The sequence below is a fragment of the Balaenoptera physalus genome, assembly GCF_965194825.1.
Source record: "Balaenoptera physalus genome assembly, chromosome: 7".
Lineage (NCBI taxonomy): Eukaryota > Metazoa > Chordata > Mammalia > Artiodactyla > Balaenopteridae > Balaenoptera > Balaenoptera physalus.
In genome coordinates this window covers 113,873,740-113,887,313 of record NC_138886.1, presented here as the reverse complement: position 1 = coordinate 113,887,313, position 13,574 = coordinate 113,873,740, and the positions used below count along the sequence as shown (strand labels likewise).

Here is a 13,574-nt window from a genome sequence, read left to right as displayed (position 1 = left end):
GATTTAAGTTTAAATTTAGATTTATACTTAAATTTTGACTGCAGTTAGATAGAAAGAGGTTATATTAAGCTTGTAAGATTTCTGGGAAGTTCTGCGCTGAACAGATTAAAGAATGATACGGTTTCCATTTTAGTCGATGACATTTGACTGGTGGGTATAGAATGTTGGGGTTGATGTCTACGATGCATAGATATCTCTGTGCTTGCCAACGCCACTCTTACTGTCTTCGCAGCGAGGCTCTCTCCTTAGTGAACCTGCCATCCAGGTGAGAAGAAAAGGAAAAGGGAAGCAGATTTGGTCTTTGGAAAAACTGGACAACAGGTTATTGGATATGAGAGATCTTTATCAGGAGTGGAAGGAGTGTGACGAAGATACCCCAGTAAGTTATTTGAGAAAAATTACTTAACTGATAGTCACAGAAGGAACCACTCAGGAATGAACCTGCCCATTTTAGGGAAGAACTGTTCATTTTTCCAAAATATCTTGTTTTATAAATACAATACTTACTTTAATCCTGTCAGGTGTTTAGCTAGTCAAGAATTTTAATAACCTATTTTTCTGGCATCTTCTCTTTTCTTCTCCACATTTGTGTTCTCTGGATTTCTAGCATAATCTTCTATGTTTGTTCTGGCTTCTGTTGGTGTTACGTGTATCTGTCTCCCGTGGTTTTACTCAGACCTTATTATCTCTCTTCCCATTTCTCAACACATTTTAACCTTACAAATAACAAACCTACAACATCTGTTATTTGAACTGAACATCAGTGGTACCTTAATATTTATACTATTAGGAAAATTTTTTGAAGGCGTTTTGATACTAAAGCAGGTGCCATAGATCTGAACTCTGGTACTCTCTCCTCAAGTTTCAGGTTTGCTCATTTAGGTCAGCCGTGTCTTGTACCTATTTAAAATAGAAGTATGAATTATGTATATTTTTACATATTTTCAACACTGCTGGTCCTAGGGCCCCATAAAGTTGCTTACTTCCTTAGCCTCTTGTTTTGTGAAAATGTTCATCAATAAAAATGACTTCTTATAGTTAGATGACATTTTTTTCTTAAAACATTTTTTTCCATTTTCTTCTGTATTCCTCTCCTATTTCAACTTAGAAATGAAATAACATTAACAACAAATAACAAAAAGCAAACCACACTCTTGTAAGGGGGTCACCTCTCATTAGCAGCAGCGTGTCTAATGATTTGATAGGAACAGGTGGAATAGATGTGAATGAAAAATAGAGTACTTTTGTACACTCTGCTGATTTTTCTAGTCAGTGTGTGCTTTGTCTGATTTCACGGCAAGGCAAGGTTTCCATGTAAGGGAGAAGAAATGATGAAAGTGATGATGTGTTATTGGGATTGCTCTCTCATGGGTGAAGGGTGCTGACCACCATTCTAAGTGGGAATGAGGAAGAGTGTGTGTGTGTGTGTGTGTGTGCGTGCGTGTGTGCGTGTGTGCGTGCATGCAATACAATGCTATACTTCGGCTAAGTTTAATGATTTTATTAGACTGCATCAAAAAGTGGTAGGTTGAATTCGTTTATTTTAAGTGATTTTCTGAAGCTGTATGTTTCGAATCTCTTTAAAGGTGATACGGTCTTACTTCAGGCGTGCAGATCCGTTCTACGATGAGCAGGAAAATCACAGTCTCATTGGGGTGGCTAATGTCTTCCTGGAGTCCCTCTTCTATGATGTGAAGTTACAATATGCTGTTCCAATCATTAACCAGAAAGGAGAGGTTAGTTTTCTCCTCGTGCCTTGTGTCCCGCAGAGAACAGTTCAAGAAACAGCAGGGTGGTGATAGTAAATTGTTATAATTTTTCATCAGTAACGACAAGCATTATCTATGTGTATTATTAATATCTGTGTTTCCATACTGCTGGATGGTGATTATTCCAAATAAATACTTTGAGGAAAAGTAACTGGTAGAACCTGTTATACCACTAAGCTAACCACTTGACTCTACAACAGAGGAAAGGACAAAATCTGGAGAGAGGATCTGCTTTTGTCCCCACTGCTGTAGGTGGCAGGCCGGCTGCATGTAGAGGTGATGCGCATTAGTGGTGACATCGGGGAGAGAATTGCGGGAGGTGATGAGGCTGCGGATGCGTCCTTCGATAAGGAGGCCCAGGAGAGCAAACTCGTGTGCATGGTAAGGCCCACTTGCCTTTACAAGTAGTAGAAGCGTAGCTGGTTTTGAGGATTGTGGGTATTTAGAGGGTAAATACTGTGTCCTTTTTCAAATTTTGAAAATACCTGTCTCTAAATAAATCTGTAGTATTTAGTGTTCTAGAGACCATATTTCATCACATTTTCCTGACGTTCCAGGTAGCCAGGTATTTCCACTCCCTTCCTCTGTGAACCCTTGGATAAGTCACCTCTTTCTTCTGGGCTGTTCTGCTCTAAAATTGTGTGAATTTGAGTTTATCTGAACTTCTCTCTAGAGAAGCCAGCTTTCTCACACAGGTTTCCTCCTCCTTTTGGGCCTCTGCTGATGCTGGAGGTGTGTCCCAGCCCTGGTCCTATTGCTAAGCCACTCTTCACGCTGTCTTTCCATGTTTTTTGTTTCCTCTTCAGGAGCGTGCCTTCGCTTGTGCTGTCCCATCATGTCCTCGCCCCAGACCCTTCCCTCTCTGCTCTTCCCACGCGTGCTGGTCCTGAACTGTGTGTTGAGTATCGTCTGTGAGACACTGTGCTAGGCGCTGGGAATATGAAAATGAGTAAGGCAGGACTCCTGCTGTCAAGGGAGCAAGCTGTGTAGTTGGTGTGCACCTGTGGGGGACGCAGAGGTAAACAGAGGACTCCAGTATTGTGTGACCCGTGTGCTCTGAGAGGGGTAGATAGGAGTTGTTCTGGGACACAGAGGTAGGGGTCATTAATGAATGCCCATAGTGAGGTCTGAGGGATATTTCTGGAAAGATGAGACTCAGAGTGAACTTGAAGGGGAGAGCATGTTACGTAAAGCTGTCCTCTCCCTAGGGGGCTGTGGTATCGTCACGGGTGGTTGCTGGGCGGGTGTTAGGTCAGCATAAGTAGGGCCGCCTCTTCGCTCATTACGACAAGGAGAAAACATCCCATCGTGCATTTCCAGGCACACTCCAGTGGGCCAGGGTGCCATGGGTTGAGAATCACCTAGGAACCACTTAAAAAGGTTTTTGAAGACGAGAAATCAGCAAGGGGCTTAGACACCGTGTGTGAGTGAGGAGGCCATTAACAGGTGAGGCCAGGAAGCCCACACTTCACTCTTATTTCATAGTCTATCCTAGGTCCAGTCTTGTTGCTCAGTAAATATTTCTAGAATTGAGTTTCATTTTGAAAGGAGTAAGTTAGGCGTCAGCTACAGGTATGGGGCGGCTAAAGCTGTTAGAGTTGGGCCACTTTCCGTAGGTCTTTGCATGTGTTTAGGAGGCCTCAATTAGTAATTGACAGTCCATTGCTTCCGTGTGAGGGGGAAGTATTCTTAATTCACTAAAAGGTGAATCTTTGTACTGTACTCGATTTCAGAACATTTGCTTTGAGGTTATATCATTATCAAAGATGGGGAGACATAGCCTTGCTGGCTCATAATGGCCTGCTTTAAAGGGGATGGACCAGAAATGCAACCTGTGTGAAAGTTAACATTAGTGAAGTAACATATGAGGGTACTGTCTCACTTGGGAAATGTATCTTTGTCACTGGGTAACTTAGGCTTTTTTTTTTAAAAAAAATGAAGTTAAAATGTATTAAGATTTTTTATGGAAGATATCAAACATATAGAAAAGTAGTAGGATAGTGTCATTGACCCCCATTCGTCCTCCCTCGACTGTCAACTCATGGTCAGTCTTGTTTCGTTCATATACACAAGCTGCTTCTCCGCTGTCCCCTTCCCTTGGATTATTTTGAAGCAATCCCAGACATCATATTTCCTCAAGAATAGTTTAGTATATGTATCTCCAAAAGAAGAGGACTTTTAAAAAACCAATCTAGCCAGGATATCTTGATCAAGAATTAATACTTTTTTAATATCATGAAATATCCAGTCAGTTTCCCTGGTTGTCTTGGTGTCTTTAGTCTATTTTATATTTTAATCTTTAGGCTCTGGCCTTTATGCTTGCTCCCTCCTGCTTGCCCTCTCTCTCTCTCTTACCATGCAATTTGTTTATTGTAGAAACTGCGTTGTCGTCGTGTGTTTTCTCATAGTCTGAATTTTGCTGATTGGTATTATTTACTGTGTTAAGGTGTATTTGCTGTAAATTGGGAGTTAGAGATAAAGGTGACCTATGGGGGAGGGGCGTGGCAATGATCCTTTACAGGGTGAGGTGTCTTCCATCAGAAGGCACATCATGTCTGGTTCTCTTTGGGGGATGGTAGCAATCGTTGATGGTTATTACCTAGGTATTTCATTAGGAGTTAGAAAAAATAATTCTATCATCCCTTCATGTATTAGCTGGAATTCTGTAGAGTGAATCTTCCTACTGTCAACTATTTTGCTATTCAGAGGTACAATCTGTATCTAAAAGGCAGGGTGAATGCTCCATTCTCTCCCTTTATTCACTAGTTTTCAAAATAATGAATTGGTTTTCCTACTACTATGCAAAAGCGACAAGTGAGGTTTTTTGGTTTGGTCTTCGTATCATTATGAACTCTTGGATTTAAATATACTTGGTGTGTTTTGATCCATTGTATTTATTACCTATATCGAAGCTCAAACGATCCTATCTTTGGCCCGTGGGGGCCTCTTCGGGTGGCTCTTGAGTCCTTTGATACAACCCTAACCCTCAGACGCTGTGCCAGCTTTCCTGCTGTGGTGTGACGCAGACTGTACCTTCCTTGTCCCAGACCATTTCTCCAAGGAACTGGATCCCTTTCAGTGGGGAGTGGTTTTTAGACACCATATTCTGAGTGTGTAATAGCCTTTTGTGTAAAAGGAGGAAGACAAATAAACTGTATGGTAATAAAATATTGGTGGGGAAAGAAACAAAAGATACCAGTTTGGGGACACTTAAGATATCACAGATGATGAGTATCGCTGGCCCTTAAAAGAAGACTAGATTTATTTTTCTGTGATGAAAAAAGTATGCACATAGTAACGTATTGATCATTTTAATTACATTAAATAAAATTAGTATATTTTAAAACCACGAACAACATCAGTGTCTCCTGACATTTCTGGGCTGTAGGTCTTGAGCCGTGGCAAGTTGAAGTCTGTGGTATTCTGACACCTGGTGGTGATTTTGGTTTCTGCATGCAAAAACTTAAACCTATGTTCTAGATATCATTCCTGATATTCTTTATTCCTGATATTCTTTATTCCTGCAGTCTCATTCCTGAGGAGTTGCCTATAGGGGAGAGTTCAGCATATGAAACCTTGCTTTCTTATTTATTTTAATCTTAAAATTGAGATTGATTTCTAAGAAAGAAAATTAGCTTTCAGATGGAATTCAGTCACAAAGAAGTATGTATTGAACATCCATCCACGTAATGCCTGGTAGTGATTTCATTCATTGTATTTCATTGGTATGGTTAGGCCTCACACATCTATCATTAGGTAGCTATCCTGTTTTCCATAGGAGAAAAACTAAGCCTAAGAATTTAAGTAATTTGCTCAAAAACAGAAGCTAATAAGTGGCAGAAATTTTTATTTAGAGCTTTGTACTCCAGAATATTGCCATCTTCCCAAATACCACATTGCCTCATCTTAAAGATTGTAATAAGCATTTTAAACACTTAATGAAAAGGGGATGGTTTTTTAAATTTAATGAAAAATTAATTGCCAAATACCAATTACTCTATTTGGTTTGGACAAATAAAATGTGTTAGTCAATCTGTCTTTCATAGCCTGGGAATTGCTATCTAGATGTTTCGAACTCTATGCCATCACAGGAAAAAGTGAATAATAGCAGGAGTGCCCATCCGTTGCTTACCCATTATAGAAGAAAATAGTCGTCTGCTTTGCATGATTTTCTGTGTCATTATTAGTACTTCGTTAAGCAGTGAGAACATTTGTGGTTGCTAAACTATGTAAACTTCTGCCACATACTCAAATCTGTTTTTGTTAATTTTACGTACTGGAGGTTTAGAGTGCGTCATACAACATGCAGGAAGCGACCAGGTGAAGAGCGTGATTAAATGATCAGTGTGCAGTCTCATGAAGGGTGGCCTCATGGATTATGAAATCAGAATTTAGCTTAGTTAATTTTAAGACTTAGTTTCCTCCACAACTTATCACAAAAGTCCAAGTTAAAAATCAACCTGACACTGCCTGCCAAAAGAAATATTTAGACTATTGGCTGCTTTAAAATCTATTATAGGCATTTCTTCTGGGGGCATTCGGGTCTGATTAAACACATACTTCTGTAATCGCACGTAGTTATCACAAAACCCCACACCCCAGCAGTCCAGGGCACATTTCCTTTGATGTGGCCCTCCTCCCTGAATCTGCACGGAGACGGCATCGCACACATTGCTGAAGAGAATGGTCAGCAGTCACCATCTTTTGTCTCCTCCGTTCACCCCTCCAGATCTTCAGAGTATACATTCCTGATGCTTTTAGAGTTTTCCAAAAACACTCTAGTAGCAAGTAACATTCCAATTGAGAACCTTGTTCTTTTTTATACATTAAAATATCAAATAAGTGTTTTTTTGCCCTTTTCTGAATATTTACTGCTTACTGATATGCACACTGTTTTCATTCTTCATTCATCATTCTTAACAATCTTGTGTCCTTGGGCCGTATCCATAGTTGGCCGAGTTTGTATGATTGAATGGTGCTGATGTTTGAGAACTTTCTTCTTCTGAAGATGATGATGATGATGATATAAAAAACTAGAATTTTAAATGTTCTTCATCAGCCTGTAAGTGCTTTAAAATGTCCACTTGTATATAGTCAAGGTTACTGATACCTTGTGTCAATCTCTCACTAAATATGACATTTCACAGATGCAAAAATACAGCCCAGGTTGAATGAGATTTGGTCAACGTAAACCAACTGTTAGTGACAGAGTCAGGACTAGAGCCTGTGTCTCTGACTCAAAGTACTTCTTGGAACTTTCTGAGTTAAAAACAGTCTTCCTTTTCCTTCAGGTTAAAATACTTCAAGCCACCGGGTTGCCACAGCATCTGTCCCACTTTGTATTCTGCAAATACAACTTCTGGGATCAACAGGAGCCAGTAATTGTTGCACCCGAGGTGGATACCTCATCCTCTCCTGTCAGCAAGGAACCTCAGTGCATGGTTGTCTTTGATCATTGCAGTGTAAGTGTGTTTTCCAGACTGGGTCAGCATTTAATTACTCAGGTCAAAACAAAAACAACCCATATTTTGTTGAGTAATTTGGTACCAGTCTATGTCTTAGATCAGTTTCTTGGAGTGGGGTTGGAGTCAAAGACTAAAGTGTCATCAACACACTGTATGTACATCTTAAACTTACACAACATTATATGTCAATTATATCTCTGTAAACCTGGGGGAAAAAGCAAAACTATAGTGTCAGTGCATGTAACTCCTCCAGCGTCAAAAGTTAACTTTTGTGTGACTATATATATGTACATATGTCTACTCTTCTCCAAAAGGAATCCATGTTTTGTATGAGTTACTGGAGAAACTGTCATCTGGGAAGGTTAGGAAACTAGTGTTTTAGAGAAAGTGAAGATAGAAGAGAGACAAGAACTAGCATTGTGGAGCCCCTAATGCTCTGTTCAGCACTTTGTGATTCTTTCATTTGCTCTTTCCCACAGTTGTATTTGATGACAGTGCTTTTTTTAGCTGAGGAAGTCAGTGCAGAGGTCATTTGCCCATGGCTAGTAACTGGCAGAGCCCGGACTGTCAGATTCTAGATTCTCTTTTTCTACTTTATCTCACTTCAGCCATCTCATTTTTTCCAAGAGAGAGAGGTCTCTTTCTAATCTGTTTAAAACAGAAATACTTTTGTTGTGCTAAAGATCGAGAAAGAGGGAGATTCTATGACTTATTAAAATAAACTTTTTTAGAGCTTAATCCTAATTATTGCAAGAGGCCGTTTTACATCTATCTTACAAAGATGGACAGATAGGAGAATTTTTTAAAAATAGGTGATTATTTGCACTGATGATCAGTATTTATTTCCTTTCTCTCTCATTATTGGCGATAGTTAACTTCCTAAAAACTGGGAAAAATTGTTTTTCCAACACACTGCTGCCTTACTGGATGTAATAACTTTTATATCAAGATGTAGATCATTGTTGTCATTCTTAATATAATTATTTATACTTTCAAAAATAGCTCCCAAAATATTGCTAACAAAATAGAATACAGTGCTGGTCTTTCACAATAGATTTTCAAGGTGAAAAGTTTTTTAAAAATCAGAGATAAGAACCTTGGGCCATCTGAGCATTCATTATGGGTGTTGGATGACAGTTTTGTCCTATAGCTAAAACATTCTTTTCTGTTTCTCTTCTCCATAATGAAGTGAGGATATGTCAGGTGTAAGTAATTGTAAGGTCACCAGAAGGTGTTTTCTTCTTCTGTACTTAACTTCCTTTCAGGAATTTTCTGTTGGCATCACTGAAGACTTTATCGAGCATCTTTCAGAAGGTGCTTTGGCAATTGAAGTCTATGGCCATAAGATGAATGATCCTCGGAAAAACCCAACCCTGTGGGATTTGGGGATTATCCAAGCAAAAACACGCAGTCTTCGGGACAGGTGAATTTTAGATATCCATCTGATTCCATTTATAATTTTAAAAAATTGCTAGATATTAATATTGCCATTTATAAAGGTTACCCCTTCCTGAGCATTACCAGTATTCCAGTAATAGATGGTGTTATGTCCAGGGTATTAACAGCACAGTTAAACTTCCTTGGAGGAGTGAACTTTGAAGAGTGATGGGAAAAAGTTAAGAAATAGGTAGTTAAGAGTAAAGTGTGAAATGAATTTTTGGAGAATAGGTTGCTTATCATTATGAAATACTTCTAATTAATCATCTGTAGAGAAAATGGATCAAGATATACTCTGGAATTCAGGTTTACTTGTTTTATCTTTTTTTTTTTTTAAATAAATGTATTTATTTATTTTTGGCTGTGTTGGGTCTTCGTTACGGCGTGTGGGCTTTCTCTAGTTGTGGTGAGCGGGGGGCTACTCTTCATTGCGGTGTGCGGGCTTCTCATTGCGGTGGCCTCTTTTGTTGTGGAGCACCGGCTCGGCACACAGGCTTCAGTAGTTGTGGCACACGGGCTCAGTAGTTGTGGCGCACGGGCTTAGTTGCTCCACAGCATGTGGGATCCTCCTGGACCAGGGCTCGAACCCGTGTCCCCTGCATTGGCAGGCGGACTCTTAACCACTGCGCCACCAGGGAAGTCCCTTACTTATTCTATCTTTTTTTTTTTTTTTTTTTTTTTCAGACAGAAAGTCACAAAAATTATACTCATCCTCATCAGTTCACTCAGTCCCATGTAATTAATTTTTTTTTCATCTTGATCTTTTGTTAGCACTTTTATGAGTTCATCAGTTTTTCATTAGAGTTCTGAAAATGCTTATTCATTCAGTTCAGCAGTACAGTCAGTTACCAGAAACCTGTACTTGTCAGAGTCTTTTCCATGAATTTCTTGAAGATGAAAGCCTTTTATAGGAACATATTTGCAAAAGCATCAGAGTACACCCAGAACTGTCTGTAAATAACAAAAGACTTAAAAATGACCACTGTTAAAGATTTGATGAAAGTTCATAATAATGCAGTTCACAAGAAAATTAGTTATTTCTGAGATATACATTTTAAAGTAATAACTAGGATTATTACTTATAACATTATACCAGAACATATAAGATTTTTAGAAATTTCATGTAATGTCTGAAACATTTATATTAACATATTTCCATACATATTTCCATACAAATACAAATATAAGATTTTTAGAAATTTCATATAATGTCTGAAACATTTATATTAACATATTTCCATACAAATACAAATATAAGATTTTTAGAATTTCATGTAATGTCTGAAACATTTATATTAACATATTTCCATACAAATAACCCAATGAAAGTTTAGTATTAGTTGTTTTGTTTGTTTGTTGTTTTATACTGAAGGTTCTTATTAGGCATCAATTTTATACACATCAGTGTATACATGTCAATCCCAATCGCCCAATTCAGCACACCACCATCCCCACCCCACCGCAGTTTTCCCCCCTTGGTGTCCATATGTCCATTCTCTACATCTGTGTCTCAACTTCTGCCCTGCAAACCGGCTCATCTGTACCATTTTTCTAGGTTCCACATACATGCATTAATATACGATATTTGTTTTTCTCTTTCTGACTTACTTCACTCTGTATGACAGTCTCTAGATCCATCCACGTCTCAACAAATGACTCAATTTCGTTCCTTTTTATGGCTGAGTAATATTCCATTGTATATATGTACCACATCTTCTTTATCCATTCGTCTGTTGATGGGCATTTAGGTTGCTTGCATGACCTGGCTACTGTAAATAGTGCTGCAATGAACATTCGGGTGCATGTGTCTTTTTGAATTACGGTTTTCTCTGGGTATATGCCCAGTAGTGGGATTGCTGGGTCATATGGTAATTCTATTTTTAGTCTTTTAAGGAACCTCCATATTGTTCTCCATAGTGGCTGTATCAATTTACATTCCCACCAACAGTGCAAGAGGGTTCCCTTTTCTCCACACCCTCTCCAGCATTTGTTGTTTGTAGATTTTCTGATGATGCCCATTCTAACAGGAGTGAGGTGATACCTCATTGTAGTTTTGATTTGCATTTCTCTAATAATTAGTGATGTTGAGCATCTTTTCATATGCTTCGTGGCCGTCTGTATGTCTTCTTTGGAGAAATGTCTATTTAGGTCTTCTGCCCATTTTTGGGTTGGGGTGTTTGTTTCTTTAATATTGAGCTGCATGAGCTGTTAATATATTTTGGAGATTAATCCTTTGTCCGTTGATTCGTTTGCAAATATTTTCTCCCATTCTGAGGGTTGTCTTTTCGTCTTGTTTATGGTTTCCTTTGCTGTGCAAAAGCTTTGAAGATTCATTAGGTCCCATTTGTTTATTTTTGTATTTATTTCCATTACTCTAGGAGGTGGATCAAAAAAGATCTTGCTGTGATTTATGTCAAAGAGTGTTCTTCCTATGTTTTCCTCTAAGAGTTTTATAGTGTCCAGTCTTATATTTAGGTCTCTAATCCATTTTGAGTTTATTTTTGTGTATGGTGTTAGGGAGTATTCTAATTTCATTCTTTTACATGTAGCTGTCCAGTTTTCCCAGCACCACTTATTGAAGAGACTGTCTTTTCTCCATTGTATATCTTTGCCTCCTTTGTCATAGATTAGTTGACCGTAGGTGCGTGGGTTAATCTCTGGGCTTTCTATCTTGTTCCATTGATCTATGTTTCTGTTTTTGTGCCAGTACCATATTGTCTTGATTACTGTAGCTTTGTAGTAGAGTCTGAAGTCAGGGAGTCTGATTCCTCCAGCTCCATTTTTTTGCCTCAAGACTGCTTTGGCTATTCGGGGTCTTTTGTGTCTCCATACAAATTTTAAGACTTTTTGTTCTAGTTCCGTTAAAAATGCCATTGGTAGTTTGATAGGGATTGCATTGAATCAGTAGATTGCTTTGGGTAGTATACTCATTTTCACAATGTTGATTCTCCCAATCCAAGAACATGGTATATCTCTCCATCTGTTGGTATCATCTTTAATTTCTTTCATCAGTGTCTTATAGTTTTCAGCATACAGGTCTTTTGTCTCCCTAGGTAGGTTTATTCCTAGGTATTTTATTCTTTTTGTTGCAATGGTAAATGGGAGTGTTTCCATAATTTCTCTTTCAGATTTTTCATCATTAGTGTATAGGAGTGCAAGAGATTTCTGTGCATTAATTTTGTATCCTGCAACTTTACCATATTCATTAATTAGCTCTAGCAGTTTTCTGGTGGCAGTTTTAGGATTCTCTATGTATAGTATCATGTCATCCACAAACAGTGACAGTTTTACTTCTTCTTTTCCAATTTGTATTCCTTTTATTTCTTTTTCTTCTCTGATTGCCGTGGCTAGGACTTCCAGAACTATGTTGAATAATAGTGGTGAGAGTGGACATCCTTGTCTCATTCCTGATCTTAGAGGAAATGCTTTCAGTTTTTCACCATTGAGAATGATGTTTGCTGTGGGTTTGTCATATATGGCCTTTATTATGTTGAGGTAGGTTCCCTCTATGCCCACTTTCTGGAGAGTTTTTATCATAAATGGGTGTTGAATTTTGTCGAAAGCTTTTCCTGCATCTATTGAGATGATCATATGGTTTTTATTCTTCAGTTTGTTAATATGGTGTATCACATTGATTGATTTGCGTATATTGAAGAATCCTTGCATCCCTGGGATAAATCCCACTTGATCGTGGTGTATGATCCTTTTAATGTGTTGTTGGATTCTGTTTGCTAGTATTTTGTTGAGGATTTTTGCATCTATATTCATCAGTGATATTGGTCTGTAATTTTCTTTTTTTGTAGTGTCTTTGTCTGGTTTTGGTATCAGGGTGATGGTGGCCTCATAGAATGAGTTTGGGAGTGTTCCTTCCTCTGCAATTTTTTGGAAGAGTTTGAGAAGGATAGGTGTTAGCTCTTCTCTAAATGTTTGATAGAATTCACCTGTGAAGCCATCTGGTCCTGGACTTTTGTTTGTTGGAAGATTTTTAATCACAGTTTCAATTTCATTACTTGTGATTGGTCTGTTCATATTTTCTGTTTCTTCCTGGTTCAGTCTTGGAAGGTTATACCTTTCTAAGAATTTGACCATTTCTTCCAGGTTGTCCATTTTATTGGCATAGAGTTGCTTGTAGTAGTAGTCTCTTAGGATGTTCTGTATTTCTGCGGTGTCTGTTGTAACTTCTCCTTTTTCATTTCTGATTTTATTGATTTGAGTCCTCTCCCTCTTTTTCTTGATGAGTCTGGCTAATGGCTTATCAATTTTGTTTATCTTCTCAAAGAACCAACTTTTAGTTTTATTGATCTTTGCTCTTGTTTTCTTTGTTTCTATTTCATTTATTTCTGCTCTGATCTTTATGATTTCTTTCCTTCTGCTAACTTTGGGTTTTGTTTGTTCTTCTTTCTCTAGTTTCTTTAGGTGTAAGGTTAGATTGTTTACTTGAGATTTTTCTTGTTTCTGTAGGTAGGCTTGTATAGCTATAAACTTCCCTCTTAGAACTGCTTTTGCTGCATCCCATAGGTTTTGGGTCGTCGTGTTTTCATTGTCATTTGTCTCTAGGTATTTTTTGATTTCCTCTTTGATTTCTTCAGTGATCTCTTGGTTATTTAGTAACGTATTGTTTAGCCTCCATGTGTTTGTCTTTTTTACGTTTTTTTCCCTGTAATTCATTTCTAATCTCATAGCGTTGTGGTCAGAAAAGATGCTTGATATGATTTCAGTTTTCTTAAATTTACTGAGGCTTGATTTGTGACCCAAGATGTGATCTATCCTGGAGAATGTTCTGTGCGCACTTGAGAAGAACGTGTAATCTGCTGTTTTTGGATGGAATGTCCTATATATATCAATTAAATCTATCTGGTCTATTGTGTCATTTAAAGCTTCTGTTTCCTTATTTATTTTCATT

General features: G+C 38.1%; 1 protein-coding gene across 4 annotated transcripts in view; it reads left to right on the top strand.

The window, feature by feature from the left end:
- Positions 1-13,574, top strand: part of KIF13B (kinesin family member 13B) — a 193,261-nt gene that overhangs the window by 109,911 nt on the left and 69,776 nt on the right. For all 4 annotated transcript variants that reach the window (XM_082468815.1, XM_082468814.1, XM_082468813.1 and 1 more), the window contains 5 exons: positions 233-379; positions 1,587-1,736; positions 2,022-2,150; positions 7,061-7,231; positions 8,500-8,657. In XM_082468815.1, the coding sequence (XP_082324941.1) occupies positions 233-379; positions 1,587-1,736; positions 2,022-2,150; positions 7,061-7,231; positions 8,500-8,657 (755 nt within the window). The remainder of the gene's footprint in view (positions 1-232; positions 380-1,586; positions 1,737-2,021; positions 2,151-7,060; positions 7,232-8,499; positions 8,658-13,574) is intronic.